The sequence below is a fragment of the Microcebus murinus genome, chromosome 31 (assembly GCF_040939455.1).
Source record: "Microcebus murinus isolate Inina chromosome 31, M.murinus_Inina_mat1.0, whole genome shotgun sequence".
Classification (NCBI taxonomy): domain Eukaryota; kingdom Metazoa; phylum Chordata; class Mammalia; order Primates; family Cheirogaleidae; genus Microcebus; species Microcebus murinus.
This window is the reverse complement of record NC_134134.1, coordinates 350,872-373,198: the sequence shown is the minus strand read 5'-3', so window position 1 is coordinate 373,198 and position 22,327 is coordinate 350,872. Positions and strand designations below refer to the sequence as shown.

The following is a 22,327-nucleotide window of genomic DNA, read 5'->3' as shown; positions in this document are numbered from 1 at the left end:
ATGTCTGGAATGTGTGAGTGTGGTGGTGATATTGGTATTTACTTCAGAAATCCCAGGGTCACCACAAGCAGATGTTATATGTTTTCTGCTTTAGTTTTTGTTATCCTGTGAAATGATTAAATGTGTTTCTATAGAAATTCATGCTCATTATCAGAACACTAAGTATCTCCTTAAATATTAGAAAAGATAATGTTATTTTACTTCAAAATTCTGGGTTTTTTTTTGTGACTCTGATTAATAATTTAATTCTATGTGCCCAAATTTCTAAATTTTAATATAGCTTAATGTATGTACACTTTACATTTTTTTTTAGTCAGAGTCTACCTTCGTTGCCTGTGCTAGGGTGCTGTGGCATCAGCCTACATCACAGCAACCTCAAAATCCTGGGTTAGAGCAATCCTACTGCCTCAGCCTTTGGAGTAGCTGGGACTACAGGCATGTGCCAAAATGCTCGGCTAATTTTTTCTATATATTTTTGTTTGCCAATTCATTTCTTTCTATTTTTAGTAGAGATGGGGTCTTGCTCTTGCTCAGTCTGGGTTCAAATGCCTGACCAGGAGCGATTCGCCCACCTCAGCCTCCCAGAGTGCTAGAATTATAGGCGTGAGCCACTAAGCCCTGCAACACCCTACAATTGTGAAATATGTTTGGGGTGCATAGAACACTGCTGAGCATACATTAAACTCCCAGTCTTTAACTGTTACCAACTCTAATTCTATAATTTTCTCTTGTTTAGTATGAAGCCTACTGGTACTGTGTCATTCAAATGTTTATCTATGTGTGTATATATATGTGTTTGTGTGTGTCATATGAATTTTCTTCACAAAAATAGTATAACTATATAGTTATGTACAATGTAATGATTTGATATATTATATGTTTTGATATGATTAACACAACCAAGTTAATGAAAATATATATTACGTCACAGTTACTTATTTTTTTTTTTATAGTGAGACTACTTAAGGTCTACAGTCAGTAAATTTTAAGATGCACAACATTATTATTAGCAATAGACACCATGATATACATTATGTCTACAAAACTTTTTGGTCTTGTAACTTAATGTTTGTACTCTTGAACCACATCTTTACTTTTTTTCTCACCTCAGGCCCTGGAAATTAGCCTTGTAATCTCTGCTTCTATGAGTTTAAACTTTTCAGATTCCCCATGTATGTAAGATTGTACAGTATTTATCTTTGTTTGCTCGAATGATTTCAGTTAGCATAATGTCCTCCACATCCATCCATGTTGTAGAAATGATTGAATACAATTTTTATAGCTGAGTGATATTCTATTTTGCATATGTACCCTATTTTCTTTATTCATTCAGCTTTTACAAATGTTTAGGTTGTTTTCATGTCTTGGCAATTTTGAATAATGTAGCAATAAATATGAGGATGCAAATATTTGTTCAAGATACTGATTTTATTTCCTTTGGTTATATACATAGAAGTGAGGCGGTTGCATTGTATGGTAGTCCTTTTCTATTTTATTGTTTAAAGAATTTCTGTATTGGTTTTCATAATTGACCAATTTAAACTTACCAACTGGGTACAGGATTTCTTTTTTTTTTTCTTCATGTTCTTATTAAATCTTATCTCTTCCTTTTGATGTGAGCCATTCTATCAGGTATACAGTGATAATTCATCATGGTTTTGATTTTTAATTCTCTGATGATTTGTGATATTGAGATATTATAAGTGATATTGACATGCTTCTTGGTCATTTATTTGTATGACTTCATCTAGAAGATATGCCTTTAGTCTTTGCCTATTTTCAAAAAAAATATTTATTATTATTTTTACCTTTGATTTGAATAACTTTCTTACATAATTGGGATATTAACCTCTTATTAGGTATATTATTTGTAAATCAGAAAATACTCTTTTTTATTGTTTTCTTTTCCATACAGAAGCTTTTTAATTTGTTGCAGCCCAACTTGTTTTATATTTCTTTTGGTTTTCATACCTTTGGTGTCATATCTAAGAAAATGTATTACTAATATCAATAACAAGAAGGTTTTTTAAATATGTTTTAAAATTTTAAAGGATTTATGTCTTACATGAGACTTTTTGTTTTATTCTGAGTTAATTTTTGATAGTGCTATAAGCAAAGTTGTCTAATCTTATTTTTTGCTTACGGATATCCTGTTTTCCTAGCACCAATTGAAGAGACCGTTCTTTTTGCATTTTGTATTCTTGTTGTCCCTATGTAATGGCACACTGATTGGGGTTTTACTGATGACAAGTTCATATCATCAGCAAAGAGAGATAGTTTCATCTCTTCTGCCCCTATTTGCATGCACATGATTTGATTCTCTTGTCTGGTTGCTCTGGCTAGGACTTCCAGCACTATGTTGAATAGAAGCAGTGATAGAGGGCAACTTTGTTTGGTTTCAGTTCTAAGTGGGAATGCTTTCAGTTTTTCCCCATTCAGTATGATGGTGGCTGTGGGTTTGTCATATGTGGCTTACCTTTTGTAGGTAAGTCCTGTCTCTGCCTATTTTATTAAGCATTCTTATCACAAAAGGATGTTGAATTTTTTCAAATGTGTTTTCTGTGTCTATTAAGAGGGTCATATGGTCTTAGTTTTTGCTTCTATTTATGTGGTAAGTTGAATTTATAGATTTGCAGATGTAGAACCATCCCTGCTTCTCTGGGATGAAACTCACTTGATCGTCATAGATTTTTTTTTTTATAATAAGCTGAATTCTGTTTGCTAGGATTTTGTTGAGAATTCTTACATCTATATTCATAAGGGATATTGGGCTGTAGTTTTGTTTTTTTTTTGTTGCATCCTTTCCTGGTTTTCATATCAGGGTGATGTTAGCTTCAAAACAACATGTCAGAGAGGTTAACTTCCTTCTCCATCTTGTTAAATATTTTCTGCAGGATAGGCGCCACTTCTTTTTGTATGTCTGGTAAAATTAGAGTGTGAAAAAATCTGGTTCGGGACTTTTCTTTTCAGGAAGGTTTTTTAGTGCTGTTTCAGTTTTGGACCTTGATATTTGTCTGTTCAGGAATTCTATTTCTTCCTGATTGAGAGTAGTGAGGCTGTGTATTTCTAAGAATTTGTCCATTTCCTACGCATTTTCCAGTTTATGTGCATAGCAGTTTTTATAAAATTCGTGGATGATATTTTGTATTTCCATGGCATCATTGTAATTTCTCCTTTTTCCTTCCTATTGGAGCTTTAGAGTTCTTTCTGATATGCTTCTCATTAATCTATGCAAAGGCAAGTCACTTTTATTTATTTTTTCAAAGAACTAACTTTTTTAAAATTAATCTTTTATACAGGTCTTTTGTTATCAGTTTAATTTAGTTTTGCTCTGATCTTTGTGATGTCATTTCTTTTGGTGGGTTTGGGGTCGGTTTGCTCATCCTTTCCAGTTCTTGAGACAATTCATTAGATGGTTTATTTGTGATCTTTCTGTCTTCATTTCTTCTGGTGGTTTTGGGGTTGGTTTTCTCATTCTTGCAGTTCTTTGAGATGATTCATTAGGTTGTTTATTTGTGATCTCTCTTTCTTTTGCTTGTAGGCATTTATGGATATAAATTTTCCTCTCATGACTGCTTTATTTCCATTGCTTTAGTGATTTTTTTTTCAAAGTCCTGGATTTTGGGGTTTTTTTGTGTGTGGTTTCTTTGTGTTGGTTATCCTTTTTTTTTTTTTTTTTTTTTTTTTTTTGCACATCATTCAGTTTTCTAACAATCCATGTTCAAAATTCTTCTGTCATTTTAGCATTTGGAATTTAGTTTATGTCTACTGCTAGAGAGCTGGTGTTCCCCCTTGGAGGTGTGCTTTCTGTTTGATTCTTCATACTTCCAGAATTCTTTCACTGATTCCATCCCATCTGGATTAGCTATTGCTTCTTACCTTTAGATTTTCATTCGAATATGACACACCCTGTTTATTCTCTGAGCCAGTAGGTGGTGTTTGTGGGTGAGGTTCAATTATACCCTTTATGATGAGTCAGTAGATGCAGTAAAAGGGTATGTGCGGAATTACCTCCCTGTCAGTTTGTAGCACTTTCTCGGAGGAGCAGGCTGCAGTGTTGTTTGTGGGTTCTGTAACTAGCTTTTATTCCTCTGCAGAGGTCCTCTAATGCCTCAGGTGGTAAGTGGGACCCTGGGACTTCCAGGTGTGTCCTTATTCTTCACATCAGTGGTAGTAGGTGAGAGAATGAGACTGGACACAGCTGGGTTGGGTGAGCCTGCTCTTAAACTCCACAAATGCTGTTAGCAGGGGTCAAAGATCTGTTCTCTACTTCTGAGCAAAGCTTCCAGGGAGGGGCTGAAATTGTCCCATTCAGCTGAAAAGTCCATGTGTGGGAGTGGATCTGTCTGAGACTGCAGTTTGGAGCATGCCTCACTCGTTTTCATCCCCCCATTCCACAGTTTTTCCCAGACTTCTGCCAGCAGTCAAGACCACAAGTCAATTCGTATCCCCTGGCCATGATGTGCACTGAGAGGTTCCCTGCCCAGGATTGCAGCCTGGGCCAGGTGGACAGCCTTCTGGTGGGAAGACTGTTGTCCCTGAAGCATGCTGATCTGCCCCTGAAGGCACACACACACGTCAGTAGGCTAATTCACAAATATCCATTCTGTGCCCCAGTGTTTGTGATCAGGACCTCGGTGTAAGGGATCTCATCTGCAGGCCTGTCTCCTGGGCCCAGGAGATCAAGGTGTCCAAAGTGGATCAACGTTCTCTGCCCCAGGATATGCCCCATTGTTCTGGAGTCCAGGCAGGTGTGGCGCCCTGGAGAGCTGGAGGGTAGGAGGTCACAGTCTGAATACCCCTCAGTCTGCTAGAAGGTCCCAAAAGGAAAGGTCACATTACCTGCAGATGCCTCTGAGTGGTAGCTAAATTGTCTCTCTCACAGCCACAGGTAGGATAGGGTAAGGGTAGAAGGAAGCAGTATGGTGCCTACATATTGGCTAGAGTCTATGGGCTGGGAGGTACCCAAAGGGAGCTGGGATTCTGGTGTCTGCAAGGGGCTCACCACTCACTGGTGGTGGCCATCTCTGGGCTGATGTTGGCAGGTCTCTCTAACTGCTCCGGTGTCCACCAGCTGTCTGAGATGCAAGGGAAGGGAAATTTAACTGCTCCTATTACCCTTCTTTTTACTGGTCTCTATACCTCTTGGGGGTTTTCTCTTCTAATTCTCTGCTACAACTTCTTCCTATAGAGTCTTCTGTAGTTTCAGGCACTCTTCCTTTTGATCCTTGACCAACCTATGTTTTCCTGCCCCTTGGCTTTTTTTCACTTTTTTTCTAAAATTTGTCTTTCTTGCTTAGAGACTCTGGCTGGTGGGTTTTCTCATCAACTTTCTTGCCCTTCTGTCAAATTAAATTTGATTAGGATTTTTACGTGTTCTAACAGAAGACAGCATATGTAATTGAAAATATTATATACTTTGCTGCTTTGACTTGATAATTCTGTATTTGTCTGTTAGTTCTAATTGCTATATAATATTTATGTTTTCAACTTTCTTATTGATCTTTTGTCTAATTCTCCTATCATTATAGATGGTGTGGCCTTAAAATAAACAGCAACCATGTTGCTGTGTTATTTTTTGCTTCACTTCTGCCAATATTTTTTTCCATGTGTTTGAAATCCCTGATGTTATATATACATGTAATTTATATATTATATAACATATAATCCATAACATATAACATATATATATATATTTTTTACTTTTTATTTTGGCATATTATAGGGGTACAGATTTTAAGGTTTAAATAAATGCCCATTTCCCCACCCCCACAAGTCTGAGTCTCCATCATGACCATCCCCCAGATGGTGCACATCTCACTCATTATATATGTATATACCCGTTCCCCTCCCCCCTCCCACCTGCCCAATACCCTATCACTGTAGTACCTATGTGTCCACTTAGGTGCTGTTCAGTTAATACCAATTTTCTGGTGAGTATATGTGGTGCATGTTTTTCCATTCTTGGGAAACTTCACTTAATAGTATGGGTTCCAGCTCTAACCAGGAAAATATAAGATGTGCTATGTCACCATTGTTTCTTAGAGCTGAATAGTACTCCATGATATACATATACCACATTTTATTAATCCATTCTTGGATTGATGGGCACTTGGGCTGTTTCCACAGCCTTGCAATTATGAATTGTGCTACTATAAACATTCAAGTGCAGGTGTCTTTTTTGTAGAGTGTCATTGGATCTTTTGGGTAGATGCCCAGCAGTGGGATTGCTGGATCGAATGGTAGATTCACTTGTATCATTTTAAGGTATCTCCATATTGCTTTCCACAGAGGTTGAAGTAGTTTGCAGTCCCACCAGCAGTGTAGGAGTGTTCCTCTCTCTCCGCATCCACGCCAGCATTTACTACTTGGAGGCTTTTTGATAAAGGCCATTCTCACTGGGGTTAAGTGATATCTCATTGTGGTTTTGATTTGCATTTCCCTGATGATTAGAGATGTTGAGCATTTTTTCATATGTTTGTTTGTCATTCTTCTGTCTTCTTTAGAAAAGTTTCTGTTCAAGTCCTTTGCCCACTTTTTAATAGGGTTATTTGATTTTTTCTTCCTCATTTTCGTGAGTTCTAAGTATATTCTAGTTATCAGTTTCTTATAGGATGCAAAAATTTTCTCCCATTCTGTAGGTTGTCTATTTACTTTCATGACTATTTCTTTGGCTGTGCAGAAGCTTTGTAGTTTGATCATGTCCCATTTATTTTTGTTGCTGCTGTGATTGCCTTTGGGGACTTCTTCATAAACTCTTTGCCTAGGCCGATGTCTAGGAGAGTGTTTCCAACTTTTTCCTCTAGAGTTCTAATAGTTTCATATCTTAGGTTTAAGTCTGTTATCCAGCGTGAGTTGGTTTTTGTGAGAGGAGAAAGGTGTGGGTCCTGTTTTAGCCTTCTACAGGTGGCTATCCAGTTTTCCCAGCACCATTTATTGAAAAGGGATTCGTTTCCCCAGCATATGTTTTTGTCTGCTTTGTCAAAGATTAGATGGCTATATGAGGATGGTTTTATATCAGGATTCTCACATCTATTCCACTGGTCCATATTCCTATTTTTTGTGCCAATACCATGTTGTTTTAATTACTACAGCTTTGTAGTATAGTTTGATATCTGGCATATTAATGCCTCCCATTTTGTTTTTGTTGCCTAGAATTGCTTTTGATATTCGGGGTCTTCTTTGGTTCCATACGAAGCGTAAAATTATTTTTTCTATATCTGTGAAGAATGCTGATGGGATTTTAATAGGTATTGCATTGAATCTGTAGATCAGTTTGGGTAGTATAGACATTTGGATGATATTGAGTCTGCCGATCCACGAGCATGGTATGGATTTCCATCTGTTTACATCCTCTGCTCTTTCCTTCCTCAGTGTTTCATAGTTCTCCCTGTAGAGGTCTTTTACCTCCTTTGTTAAGTATATTCCTAGGTACTTTAATTTCTTTGTTGCTATTGTTAAGGGAATTGAGTCTTTGATTTGGTTCTCAATTAGATTGTTGTTGGCGTATATGAATGCCTCTGATTTCTGTGTGTTGATTTTGTATCCTGAGACTTTACTAAATTCATTGATCAGTTCCAGGAGTTTCTTGGTTGAATCTTTGGGGTTTTCTAGATATAATATCATATCATCAGCAAACAGTGAAAGTTTGATCTCTTCTGCCCCTATTTGGATAGCCTTAATTCCATTTTCCTGTCTGATTGTTGTAGCCAAGACTTCCAGCACTATGTTGAACAGAAGTGGAGATAGTGGGCAGCCTTGTCTGGTCCCAGTTGTAAGTGGGAATGATTTCAATTTTTCCCCATTCAGTATGATGTTGGCTATGGGTCTGTCATATATGGCTTGTATCATTTTTAGGTATGTCCCTTCTATGCCTATTTTCTTAAGTGTTCGTATCATGAAAGCGTGTTGAATTTTGTCAAAAGGTTTTTCTGCATCTATTGAAAGAATCATGTGAACTCTGTTTTTGCTTCTGTTTATGTGGTGAAATGCATTTATAGATTTACGTATGTTGAACCATCCCTGCAACCCTGGAATGAAGCTCACTTGGTCGTGATGGATTATTTTTTTGATAAGCATCTGGATTCGGTTAGCTAAGATTTTGTTGAAAATTTTTGCATCTATATTCATTAGGGATATTGGTCTGTAGTTTTCTTTTTTTGTTGCATCCTTTCCTGGTTTTGGTATCAGAGTAATATTTGCTTCATAAAAGGTGTCGGGGAGGTTTCCGTTCTTCTCGATTTTGTGGAATAGTTTCTGCAAGATAGGTACTAGTTCTTTTCGTAAGTGTGGTAAAATTCGGGTGTGAAGCCATCGGGACCGGGACTTTTCTTTTTAGGGAGATTTTTAATTGCTGTTTCTATTTCAGGTGTTGAGATTGGTCTGTACAGGGAATCTATTTCTTCCTGGTTGAGCCTAGGGAGGCTGTGTGTTTCTAGAAATTTGTCCATTTCCTCCACATTTTCCAGTTTGTGTGCATAAAGATTTTTGTAATATTCATAAATTGTATCTTGTATCTCTTTGGGATCAGTTGTGATATCTCCTTTTTTATTCCTGATGGAGCTTATTAGAGATTTCTCTTTTCTGCTTTTCGTTAGCTTAGTCAATGGTGTGTCAATTTTGTTTATTTTTTCAAAGAACCAACTTTTTGTTTTATTAATCTCCTGAAGAACTTCCCTGTTTTCAATTTCTTTTAGTTCTGATTTGATCTTGTTGATTTCACTTCTTCTGCTGGGTTTGGGGTTGGTCTGTTCTTCTTTTTCCAGCTCTTTGAGTCGTTTCATTAGAATGTCTATTTGGGATCTTTTGTCTTTTGGTTATAGGCATTTATGGAGATAAACTTACCTCTCAGAACTGCTTTAGCTGTGTCCCAGAGGAGTTGATAACTTGTCTCTCTATCGTCGTTTTCTTCATAGAATTTTTTTATTTCCATCTTGATTTCTTCATTTATGAAGTAATCATTTAGTAGGAGGTTGTTTAATTTCCACGTTTTTGTGTAGAAATGTGAGTTTCTCTTATGGTTGATTTCTGCTTTTATTCCACTGTGATCTGAGAAGGTACATGGTATGATTTCTATTTTTTTAAATTTCTTGAGATTTTCTTTGTGTCCTAGGATATGGTCAATCTTAGAGAATGTCCCTTGAGCTGATGAGAAGAACGTATATTCAGAGGATTTTGGGTAGAATGTTCTGTAGATGTCTGTCAGACCCAATTATTCTAGAGTTTTGTTTAAGTCCATTATTTCTTTATTAATTTTCTGTTTGGAGGATCTGTCTCGTGCCGTCAGTGGGGTGTTGAAATCTCTGGTGATTATGGAGTTGCTATTAATCCATTTGCTTAGTTCCAGTAAGGTTTATGGTGCACGTAACTTGGGTGCATATATATTTAAAATTGTTATCTCTTCTTGTTGGACTGTGCCCTTCACCATTATATAATGACCCTCTTTGTCTTTTACTACTTTTGTTGGTTTAAAAACTAAATCGTCTGAAATTAGAACTGCCACACCAGCCTTCTTTTGGCTTCTATTTGCTTGGAATATTGATCTCCACCCTTTTATTTTTAGTCTATATGCATCCTTACAGGTTAGATGTGTTTCCTGAAGACAGCATATACTTGGCCTGTATTTTCTTATCCATTCAGCCAGCCTATGTCTCTTGAGTGGTGAGTTTAAGCCATTCACATTTATTGAGAGAACTGATAGGTAAGATAGATTACTGTTCATTGTGTTGGGTTGGATGTTGTTGCTTTGATATCTCTTCAGCCATTGTATTATCTGGCCTTTAATCTTTGGGTCTTCTTTGTTTTTATATTCGTGAGTTTTTATTATGGTGCTCCGTGTGTAACACTGCATTCAGTAGTTCTTGTAGGGCTGGTCTTGTCTTGGTGAATTCCCTGAGACTTTGCTTGTCTGAGAATATCTTTATTTCTCCTTCATATACGAAGCTTAGTTTTGCAGGCAATACGATTCTAGGCTGGGCATTGTTTTGTTTCAGAAGAGTGAGAATGGGGCCCCAGTCTCTCCTTGCTTGTAAAGTCTCATTAGAGAAGTCTGGTGTTATTCGTATTGGGTTTCCCTTGTAGGTTACTTGCTTCTTTACTCTTACAGCTCTTAGAAGGGCCTCTTTAGTTGATATTTTGGTTAGTCTGATGACTGCATGACGTGATGTCTTCCTGTTTGCATTGAATCTCCCTGGGGTCCTCTGGGCTTCTTGAACTTGTATATCGAGATTTTGAGCAAGGCCTGAGAAATTTTCCTCTATTATATCTTCAAAAAGATTGTCCAGCCCTTGAGTGTTGTCTTCTTCCCCTTCTGCTAACCCTATGACCCTCACATTAGGTTTTTTCACATAATCCCACAGCTCTTGTAGGCTTTGTTCTTTTCTCTTGTTTCTCTGCTCTATCTCTGTGACTTATTTAATTGGAAGGTGTTATCTTCAATCTCTGAGATTCTTTCTTCTGTTTGATCTACCCTGTTCTTGAGATTTTCCACAGTATTTTGTAATTCTCTGAGTTGATTATTCATGTCCAGGACTTCGGTTAAAGTTTTCTTCACTGTTTCGATCTCTTTAGTGAACCTTTGTTCCATATCCTGGAGGCTTTTTGTGGTTTCTTTGTGTTGGTTATTGAGTTGTTGTTGCAGGTCAGTGAGTGTTCTTATGATCCACCGAAGAAATTCCTCTTCTGTCATATTGGTTGCCTGATTTTGGTTGGTGTCCGTTTCTAGGGGGCTGGTGATCCTCTTTGGGTGTGTGTTTTCCATTTGGTTCTTCATGTTTCCTGCGTTCTTTCGCTGATTTCTTCCCATGCTGATCCGTTGTTGTTTCTTTCCTTTAGGTTTTTGTTTGGGTATTCACACACCTTGTTTAGTTTCTGAGCCATTAGGTGGTGTCTGTGGGTGAGATTCGACCACTCCCTGTATAATGAGTCAATGGGTGCCGTGAAAAGGCTGTGCAGGATGCCGTCCCTGTCAGTAGGTGGCGCCAGCTTGGAGGAACGAGCTATGCTGTTGATTTTGTGTCCTGTTATCAGCTCTTGTTCTGGGTGGAGCTGGGTTGGGTTAGCCTGCCCTCAGGCACCACCAATGTCGTTAGCAGGGGTGAAATTTCTGTTCTCTGCTTCCAGGAAAAGCTGTCAGGGCGGGCTGGAATGGTCACACTCAGCCAGAAAGTCTGCGTGTGGGGGTGGGGCTGTCTGAGACCCGCAGTCTAGAGAGGGCCTGGCTTCTTTCCACCCTCCCCAACTCCGCAGCTACTCCTGGGTCTCTTCCAGCAGGCCAGAGCACACACCACCGGGCCTCCCCGGACTGTTATGCCGGCGGGAGGTTCCCTGCACAGATCGCCACCTGGGCTGGGTGTACGGCCTCCTTTTGGGAGGAGGGTTGCCCTCTAGGATGCTGATCTGCCCCTGAAGGCACACACACCTCAGTAGCCTGTCCAGGTATAACTCTTCTGTGCCCCGGGCAATGCTCGACCTAGGTGCATGTGATCTGGTCTGCAGGTCCCAACTCTGGGTCTCAGAGTTCAAACTGTATCCCCACCAGGGAGAAGAGTTCTGGTCCCAATTCACCCACAGGGAGCCCAAGCTGAGTCTATGTGTCTCAGCCTCTGAGTCCCGAATGCAGGGGAGCGGAAACAGCAAATCCGCCTACTCTTGCCGCTGGTCTCCGGGCTGGTCCGGTGGTCTCAGCCTCCAGTTCTCCTCTGCAGCCTCCTCCCGTGGAGTCTCCCGGGGTCTCAGGTACCCCTCCTTCCGGCCCTTGTCTGCTCAACATACATTTTATAAATATTAATACACATGTACACTTCACATATGTAATAGTTTCCTGGCAAATGGACCTATTTTATCATTATGTAATATCAATCATATTCTTTCATGACAATTTTGCCCTAAAGTGTGTGTTTTATCTAATATAGTAATAATTATGTATACTGTATCCACTTAGAGTTACTATTTGCATGGAATATATTTTTCATGTATTTAGTTTCAGCTTTTTTGAGTCCTTGCAGCTAAAATGAGGTTCTAGTAGACAAAATACTGTAGAAAATTATTTAATCTTGATCCATTCAGCCATATTATCTTCTTTTGATTAAAGAGTTTAATCCATTTATATTAAAAGTTATCACTGAAAGAAATTAAGTTACTCTGACTTTGTTTCTTGTGGCTATGTCCTCACTCATATCTTGTATTGATTTTGTAGTTTCTTTCTTTGGTTCCTTTTAAATTTTCTTTAGTTTATCTTCTGTAGTTTCTTTCTCAACACCTTGAGAAATGGAGGGAACAAAAACAAATTAAAGTCACAGCAATGACATAATAAAAAAGGTTCTCTAGCACCATTTCTATGCGTAATCCTTAACATTTATTTATCAAATATCTTTATGTATGATTATGTGTTTTGTGAAATAAAATTGCCCTATGTGTAAGCTAATGTTTCAGAATCTGTGCTCTTCATGGTGCCCAGTCATGTTTGAAAATTACAGTTATCTAGAATTCTTGTTCATTCATTTACTATGTTTATTCAGAATTTTATAGATTAATTTTATAATTTTGTTTTGTGATTTCATAGTTCTTTATATTTTTTCCTCTATCCTTTTTTAACGTAGGCCACTTCACATTAGGGAAGTATGTTTTTTAGTTTTGTTTTGTTTTTTTTTTTTGAAACAGAGTCTCACTTTGTTGCCCAGGCTAGAGTGAGTGCCGTGGCGTCAGCCTGGCTCACAGCAACCTCAATCTCCGTGGCTCAGTGATCCTACTGCCTCAGCCTCCCGAGTAGCTGGGACTACAGGCATGCACCACCATGCCCGGCTAATTTTTTATATATATATTTTTAGTTGGTCAATTAATTTATTTCTATTTTTGGTAGAGACGGGGTCTCGCTCAGGCTGGTTTCGAACTCCGGACCTCGAGCAATCCGCCCGCCTCGGCCTCCCAAAGTGCTAGGATTACAGGCGTGAGCCACTACGCCCGGCCCTGTTTTTTAGTTTTTATGTGTATATTTTACTTTTGCATGATAGTATTGAACTCTGTATACTTTAACATATTGTGGGGCAAAAGTAAAATATAAACCAGCCATATATCTTTTGTGAATGTGATTTTCTTTGTGTTTCCTTGCCTGTATAAATATTACTCCTATTTTGTTTATGAGTAGTACACTTTTTTCTTGGTGGTAAATGGTTATTTTACCCTGATGGTGAATAGTCATGAAAATTATCTTAAATTCAACACATATTTATTGGTAAAGATATATTATCTTTGTGTGATTCATTTGTGTTAATGAATTATTTGAAGATGATTTTTGAAAAGCTTTTAAACCATTTTTGGTTTTATTTATTTTTCATAAAACACATGAAATTTAACATCTTAAATATTTTGATTATACAGTTTATTCACAGTAAGTATATTAAAAATGTTATGCAACATATATCCTTTACAAATACTATTCTATTTTTATTTTGTTTCTAATAATCAACCTACTTTAAGTATTTTATGTAAGTAGATTGATAAAGTGTCATTGTTTGGGTGGCTAGCTTATTTCATTTGGCATAAAGTCATGATTTATCTTTATTGTAAACTTAGAAGATTTTCTCCTTTTTGAAATTGAATAACACTTCATTATTATTATATATCAAATTATATTTATCCATTTGTTTTATGAGGCAGATCTGGGTTGTATTCATATATTGGCTTTTATGAATAATGTTGAAGTAAATATGGATATGCAAATAACTCTTCATTTGACCATGTACGTGAGGGATTTATATCTGTTCTACATTTTGTTTCATTGTTCTCGTTGTCTGACTTTATGTCTGTAGCAAACTACTGTGATTACTGTACCTTTGCCAAATGTCTTGAAATCAGAAAATGTGATGCCTCCAACATTATTTCTTTTTTTGAGATTGTTGTTCTCTTCATGGTACTTTGGCATTTCATATGAGTTTTTAACTTCTTTTTCTAAAAAATTTTACTTTGAGAATTTTAAAAAGATGGCATTGAATTTGTAGATCATATTGGGCAGTAGGGACATCTTAAAAATGGTAAGTCTTTCAATTTTTGAAGAGCATTCTCAAGAATGCATCTTTTAGTTTCCATCTATTTACAGATATTCTCTTTTTCCATCTGTTATTGATTTCTAGTTTTATTACATTTCAGTCATAAATAATTATCTGTAATTGTTTAAGTGTTAAAAATATGTAACAAAATGTATTGTGGCATAATACTATTCTATCCAGGAGAATATTTTTTGAGCTATTGATAAGATTTTGTATTGTATTGTTGCGTGGAGTGCTATCTATGTCTATCAGGTATAATTGTTTTATAGTGCTTTAAAGTTCTCTGTTCCCTCAGTTAATATTGTGTCTTGCATTATTATCCATTACCACAGGTGGGGTATTCAAGGATCCTACCATTATCACATCGCTATGTATTTCTAGCTTTAATTCTATCTATGTTTGCTTTCCATATTTGACAACCTTTATTTTACACTTACATATACATACACATGCACACACACAAACACAGACATATATAGAGATGTAAAAATAAATTAGGTTTCAAGTGAATGAACCCTTTTATTATTATTTAATATCATTCTGTATCTTTTGTAACAGGTTTGATTTAAAGTATATTTTGACTTTTTTTTTGACTCAAAATATATTGTGCCTAATTTTGACCTCCCCTGCTCTAATTTGATTAACATTTGCATGAAATGTCTTTTTCTGTGCTATGAATTTTATTTCATATTTTCTCATTTGATGTAAGGTGGTTCTCTTGCAGACAGTATATAGTTGGATGTTTTCAGTAGTATTTTCTTAAATCTCTATCTGTATTCAACGTATGTCTTTTGATTATGAAGTTTACTCCATTAATATTTTCATAATTTTCTGGAAGAGATTGACTTACTGTTGCCATTTTATCAATTGTATTTTTATTGTTGTAGATCTCTTGCTCCTTTTTTTCTCTTTTTTCCTCCTTTGTGTCTCATTGATTTCTATAGTGACATGGTTTGATGCCTTTGTTATTATTTTAGTGTATCTCTATAGGTATTTTTACTATGGTTACCATGTTGACAACACAGTTAGAGTTACAGCAATATATTTTAAAATGTTAACAACTGAAATTTAGACACAAACAAAAATTTTGCTTCATTAAGTCTGCCATTATCTTTGTTATTAGTGTCACCAGTTCTATCTCGTTATATTGTATACTCATTAACAGAGGTGTGGTGTTATTTTTCTGTTTTGTCTTCAAATTTTAGATCATAAATAAAAATGTCTTCTGCATTGTTATTATGATAATAGAGAATTTTACTCAGATATGCTTAGATATATCCATGTCTTTCCCAGAGTTATTTGATTTCACATAATTTGTGTTATTTTCTAGCATCTTTTTTTAATTTTTAATACAAGGGGCTCCCTTTAAAATTTCTTATGGGTAAGAATCCTTTTCAGTATGAATTATCTTGAGAGATGTTTATTTTTCTCCATTTAGAAGAGCGGTTTTGTCAAACATAGTTCTGCTTTAAAGTTTTCATTCTTTTAGCACTTTGACTATATCACCCAACTATTTTCTGACATGCATCTTTTCTGTTGATAAATCCACTAGTAATCTCTAGGAAGCATGCTTATAGATGACATCAATTTTCTCTTGCTGCTTTGAAGATTCTCCTGTTATATGACTTTAAAACTTTGCTTACATCCTGTCCTTACGGGTCCTTTTGTGTTTTTCTTAGCTGAAGTGTGTTGAGCTTCTCAATTTGTTTGTGTATTTCTTCTTACCTTTGAGAATTTCTAAGTCATTTCTTATTGTATGCCTCAGCTGAACAGTGTATGTTTTCTTCTGCTTCTATGTTTTGTTTATATTATCATTTTCCTGATTTCATTTAATATTCAATATCATTCTAATTTCACCAATTAAGAATCATTCAGATGGTTATTTTTAATTTTTATGGTTAATTTTAATTTATACATCTCCAATCCTTTATGGTTGATTTCTTGTTATTTTGTTTCTTGGATGAGGATATGTTACCCTGAATTTTGTGAATATTGTAATCGTTGGTTGAGATTTGAGAATTAGCAAAATCAGCTCCATAAACTTCATCAAGTGGCTTTGTCCTGGGTGACTCTGATAGCAATTCACCTTACTGGAGATTGAAGGAGCCTTAAAAATGTTCTGAGAATGCATCTTCTGTGACTATATTTGTTTTCCATTTAAAGAAAGTTTCCTACATTTCTTCTTAGGAGCCTGTCATCATATTCTATAACTATTCTCCATCTGTGGTAGTGAAATTTCCCTGATGTTGTAATAATCTTTTATCTTTGGTTTCAGCACACTCCATCCTTCACTTAATATCATGATTCTTTTCTGAACTCTGTGTTATGGGAGACAGAAACCAGTCTTTGGAAGGGTTTCTAAAAGCTAGAAATATAGTCAACATTTTCCTTTTCTTTGAGAAAGAAGCTGGGGTTTGGTAATATACTTCTATGCTGTATTAAGGAGGAGGAGAGGCCTTGGAGTGTCAGTATAAGAAATTTAGTTTCTGTTCTCTGTTGCTTTTGGTATTGTTCTCGCGTGATTTTCTGTGAACTCTTCTTTCCTTATTAGAATTTCACAAAGTCAATTTGGTAAGCATAATTTTTTATATTTATTTGTGTAAAAGCTAATTAGAGCCTACATATTGTATTGTGCCATCCTGCTAATGTGCTTAGGATAATTTTACATATAAATTTTGTAATATTTATTATTTGATTATGAAGGAAAGAAACAAGTGGGATAATTTGTTGTTTTTAAATTTCTTTCAGCAATATCTTCTCATTCTACCCAACACTATTTGCCAGAGCAGCATTTAAAATTTCTTTTACCAAAAGTGATAAGAAGAAGATATGGAAGCTTCGGCCTTCAGAATATACAATTTAAAAATGACTGGGAAAGTGTGGGTGAGTGTAAGGAACAGAAAGGATATTACAATGAATGTAATCAGTGTTTGACTACAGATAGCAAAATCTTCCAGTCTAATGCATGTTTGAAAGTCTTCAGGAAAATGTTACATCAAAATAGACACAAGGTGGGATATAGTGTAGAGAAATTTTTAAAATGTAATGAATGTGGGAAAGCCTGTAACCAATACTCACACATTACTCAACATAAAATAATTTTTAATACAAAAGTCTATTACAAATTCAAAGAATGTGGCAAAGTCTTTAATCAGTGCTTTTACCTTACTAAACACAAGAGAACTCATACTGGAGAGAAAGCACACAAATGTGAAGAATGTGGCAAAGCCTTTTACAGGTACTCAGCCCTTTTGATACATAAAGTAATTCATAAAAGAGAGAAACCCTACAACTGTGCAGAGTGTGGCAAAAAGTTTAATCATATCGCAAGTCTCACTAAACACAAGAGAATTCATAGTGGAGAGAAATCCTACAAATGTGAAGAATGTGGCAAAATCTTTAATTGGTCTTCATGCTTTAAAAGTCATAATATAATTCATACTGGAGAGAAACCACACCAATGTGATGAGTGTGGCAAAGCTTTTAACTGTTGCTCGGAACTTAAAAGATATAAGAGAATTCATAATGGAGAGAAACGTTACAAATGTGATGAATGTTCCAAAGCCTTTAACTACTCCTCACAACTTAAAAGTCATAAAATAATTCATACTGGAGAAAAACCCTACAAATGTGAATAATGTGGTAAATCCTTTAACTGGTCCTCAACTCTCATTGCACAAAAGGTCATTCATACTGGAGACAAACTGTACAAACGTGAAGAATGTGGAAAAGCCTTTACCCAGATCTCAAACCTTACTAAACATAAAATAATTTATACTGTTGAGAAACCATACAAATGTGAAGAATGTGGCAAAGCTTTTAGCTGTTCCATAGACCGTAAAAGACATACAAGAATTCATACTAGAGAGAAACCATACAAATGTGAAGAATGTGGCAAAGCCTTTACCCATAGCTCAATCCTTACTCAACATAAAAGAATTGATACTGGAGAGAAACCATACAAATGTGAGGAATGTGGCAAAGCCTTTACCCAGAGCTCAAACCCTACTCAACACAAAAGAATTCATACTGTGGAGAAACAATACAAATGTGAAGAATGTGGCAAAACTTTTAGCTGTTCCTCAAAACTTAAAAGACATAAGAGAATTCATACTGGAGAGAAACTATACAAATGTGAGGAATGTGGCAAAGCCTTTACCCATAGCTCAACTCTTACTAAACATAAAAGAATTCATACTGGAGAGAAACCGTACAAATGTGAGGAATGTGGTAAATCCTTTAACTGTTCCTCAATCCTCATTGCACATAAGGTAATTCATACTGGAGAACAACTGTACAAATGTGAAGAATGTGGAAAAGCTTTTAGCTCTTCCTCAGTCCTTAAAAGACATAAGAGAATTCATACTGGAGAGAAACCATACAAATGTGAGGAATGTGGCAAAGCCTTTACCCATAGCTCAACTCTTACTGAACCTAAAAGAATTCATATTGGAGAGCAACTGTACAAATGTGAAGAATGTGGAAAAGCTTTTAGCTGTTACTCAAAACTTAAAAAACATAAGAGAATTCATACTGGAGAGAAACCGTACAAATGTGAAGAATGTGGCAAGGCTTTTAACTGTTCCTCACAAGTTAAAATACATAGGAGAATTCATACTGGAGAGAAACCCTACAAATGTGAAGAATGTGGCAAAGCCTTTACCCAGAGCTCAACCCTTACTCAACATAAAAGAATTCATACTGGAGAGAAACCATACAAATGTGAGGAATGTGGTAAATCCTTTAACTGTTCCTCAATTCTCATTGCACATAAGGTAATTCATACTGGAGAACAACTGTACAAATGTGAAGAATGTGGAAAAGCTTTTAGGTATTCCTCAAATCTTAAAACACATAAGAGAATTCATACTGGGGAGAAACCGTACAAATGTGAAGAATGTGGCAAAGCTTTTAAGTGTTCCTCACAAGTTAAAACACATAGGAGAATTCATACTGGAGAGAAACCATACAAATGTGAAGAATGTGGCAAAGCATTTACCCAGAGCTCAACCCTTACTCAACATAAAAGAATTCATACTGGAGAGAAACCATACAAATGTGAGGAATGTGGTAAATCCTTTAAGTGGTCCTCAGTCCTCATTGCACATAAGGTAATCCATTCCTGAGAGAAACTGTACAAATGTTAAGAATGTGGAAAAGCCTTTACCCAGATCTTACACCTTATTAGACATACAATAATTCATACTGTAGATAAACCATACAAATGTAAAGAGTGTGGCAAAGCTTTTAGCTGTTCCTCAGACCTTAAAAGACAAAAGACATAAGAGAATTTGTACTGGAGAGAAACCATAAAATGGGAAGAATGTGGCAAAGCTTTTAGCTGTCCCTCAATACTTAAAAGACTTAAGAGAATTCATACTGGAGAGAACCCTTTACATGTCAATGTGGTAAAGCCTTTAACCAATACTCACACTTTCCCATACATAGAAGAACTCATACTGGAGAAAAGCCTTACAAATGAGAACAATTAGGGAAAGCTTTTTATCTGTGTTCATACCCTAGAATGCAAATAAGAATTTACACTGGAGAGAAACTTTTCAAACAAAAAGAATGTATTAATGCTTTACCTTATGCTCTAAGTTTCTATGCATGAGCTAATTTGACCGGAGAAAATCCTTACAAATGTGAACAATGTGGGTAAGTCTGTATCTAATACTCACATTTTTCTGTATATAAGATAATGCATATAGGAGAGAAACCTTATGAATGTGAAGAATGTGACAAAAAGCTTTAACAGCTCTTTAAATTTAACTAGGGTACCAGAAGGAAATCATAGAAAAATGAAATGTGTGTCAAATGCTTTACCTGGTGCTTTTATGGTAGCATACATGAGACAATTCATACACAAACAGGATCCTACAGATGTTAATAAAGTGGCCTAGCCTTTAATAATTGATCACACATTGTTCAACACCAGTTATACTGAGTAACTGGTATAAATGTAAGGAGCATCAAAACACCTTTCTGAACATAAAAATTTGAGAGTACAGTGGAGAATTTATACTAAGAAAAATTACAACTGTAAAGAGTGACATGATACCTTTACTTTTATCACAGATATTGTACACAAGAGAATTTGTAGTGGCGATGGAATCCTCCATTTATTGCTCAAACTTTATTTAAATTAAGGGAATTTGGGTTGTTGAGACACTCTGGGAATGTAATGAATGAATTCAGAAAAACCTTTGGTCTGTAACCCAGCTTTGAAAACACCAGAAGTTATATGAAAATATATTTTACTTATGTTATAATCTGAAAAAAATAGTTAATTAAAAAATCATGTCTAAGTAAATATCGGAGGACTCAAAGTAGGAAGAACCTTGGTGCTATTACTTCTAGACTATTCTAAAGTAGAATTTTGGTTATAGAGAATGCAAAGTTAAATACTTTAATAATTGATGTATATGTTTAAAATCAGCAAGAGATTGACTTTTATGGAGAGTTATATTTAGAGTTTAATTTTCACATTAAAATTTTTATATTTTTTTAAAAAATTGAATATCAAGGTAATTCAATTTTAATTACTTGATTCTATTCCAGCATTCCTAGTATTTTTGTGAAAGAGTGTGTTCAATCGTTGCTGCATCAAAGATATGAAAGGTCTTTGTAAATTTTGTGGGCATCATTCATATGCTCTTACAATGTACACTAAACACTAAAATTTAAGATGCATGAATAAAATGGAGAGACTCTTTTTGATTAAATTGTAAGTGCATTGCAGGTGATGTTGGCATTAATTGTACAGAGTAGTGTTTAATGTGTTGAGTGTTGTACATTGAATAAAGTGTTACATTGCCACCAACCTTAACCTGTCTCACCTTATTTAAAGTTGTAGGTAACAGATGGTAACAGTATACTATTGGATATCATGATGTAATAACATGTTTAGCGACCTTAATTCCAATATGCTGTAAACTTCAAGTATTTTGAAAAACATCATTTCCATAGGTTATATTATTATTCTTTGCATAGGTAAAATGCCATAAAAAGGCATATATTTCTGAGTCCTGAAGAGACAATTTACAAAAGTGCATCTTACATTTGTTTTGAATCTGTGAACTCTCTGGCCTGCAAACCATAAACATACTATTATTTTTGCTTTAAGGAAGTGAAATATAAAATTATATCACTCTAAGTATAGATTTTAGCTTCAAGAGGATTATGGAAAAGGTAACTGTGTCTATCTTAGTGTGTATCTGGTTTTAGAAAAAAAATATATACATTTACAAAAACAGACAATTCCAAAAATGTTGATAATCTACTAGTAATGTAGAAGCCTCAAAAAATTCAAAAGTATATATTCTCTTTGTTATTTCAAATTCATTTCTGTAAAACCTTAGGGTCCCGATTCAGAATCTGCCCATAAAAATTAAATGGTTTTCATTGTCATTGAGTTCCATGTTCTCTTTGGATCTGTCCAGAAGTGAAGTCATTTTTTCAAGGTTTTGTCCCTTCCACTCCTTCAATAAGAGCTACCAATAGGCCACACTGTGCTACTGACTGGCCACCTTCCTTCCCCATGTCACCTTATAAGCAAACACACCACCTTCATTATCCTGGGGAAACCTGAATGCAGCCAGGGCTGCAGATTTGGGAAGATGGAGCTAGGTCATAAGCTCCTTTTTCTTATAATTTCTGTGTCCCTAGACAAGTCATTTTGTGTTTCAGGGCTTCCAGAGCCTCCCACCATTCACAGTGGGGATTATGCTAGCATGTATTTCCTAGCAATTATTCAGGTATAACTGAGATAAAACTTATAACACTCATAATGTGGTGTCACATGTAGATAATGCCTGAATTTAGAGATGGAAGAAAGAGAGATGGAAGACAGCATAGAATACACCTCAGACAGGACTGGGCCCAGTTGTGTGATCTGGGGAAAGTCATTTCCTTTCTGGGCCTCATTTTTCATTCTGCACAAGAAAGAAATTTAAATTAAATGAAATCCAAACATTGTCATCCTCTGACATCAAACCTTCCAACGCCCTCCCATTATATTTAGAATCAGATCCATGTGCCTCATCTCAGCCTCTGTGCTGTGCAGCCTCCACAAAGGCTCACAGCAATCTGTGGTTAATGAATCACTTCTGACTAAGACAACGCCACACAAATGATTAGCTATTACTTCTGTGTTACTTCAGGCTGCTATAGCAAAGAACCATAGACTGTGCAGTTTATAAACAACAGAGTTTAACTGCACACAGTTCTGGTGACCAAATGTTCAACATCTGGGTTTCAACCTGGCTGGGCTCTGGTGAGGA

At 35.9% G+C, this 22,327-nt stretch overlaps 1 protein-coding gene across 1 annotated transcript; it reads left to right on the top strand.

Moving 5' to 3' along the window:
* Positions 1–11,614: 11,614 nt before the first annotated feature.
* Positions 11,615–19,800, top strand: LOC142865671 (uncharacterized). The gene is given in 4 exon segments (XM_075998854.1): positions 11,615–11,670; positions 17,470–18,474; positions 18,559–19,156; positions 19,744–19,800. Coding segments are annotated over 4 exon segments (1,716 nt in total).
* Positions 19,801–22,327: the final 2,527 nt, after the last annotated feature.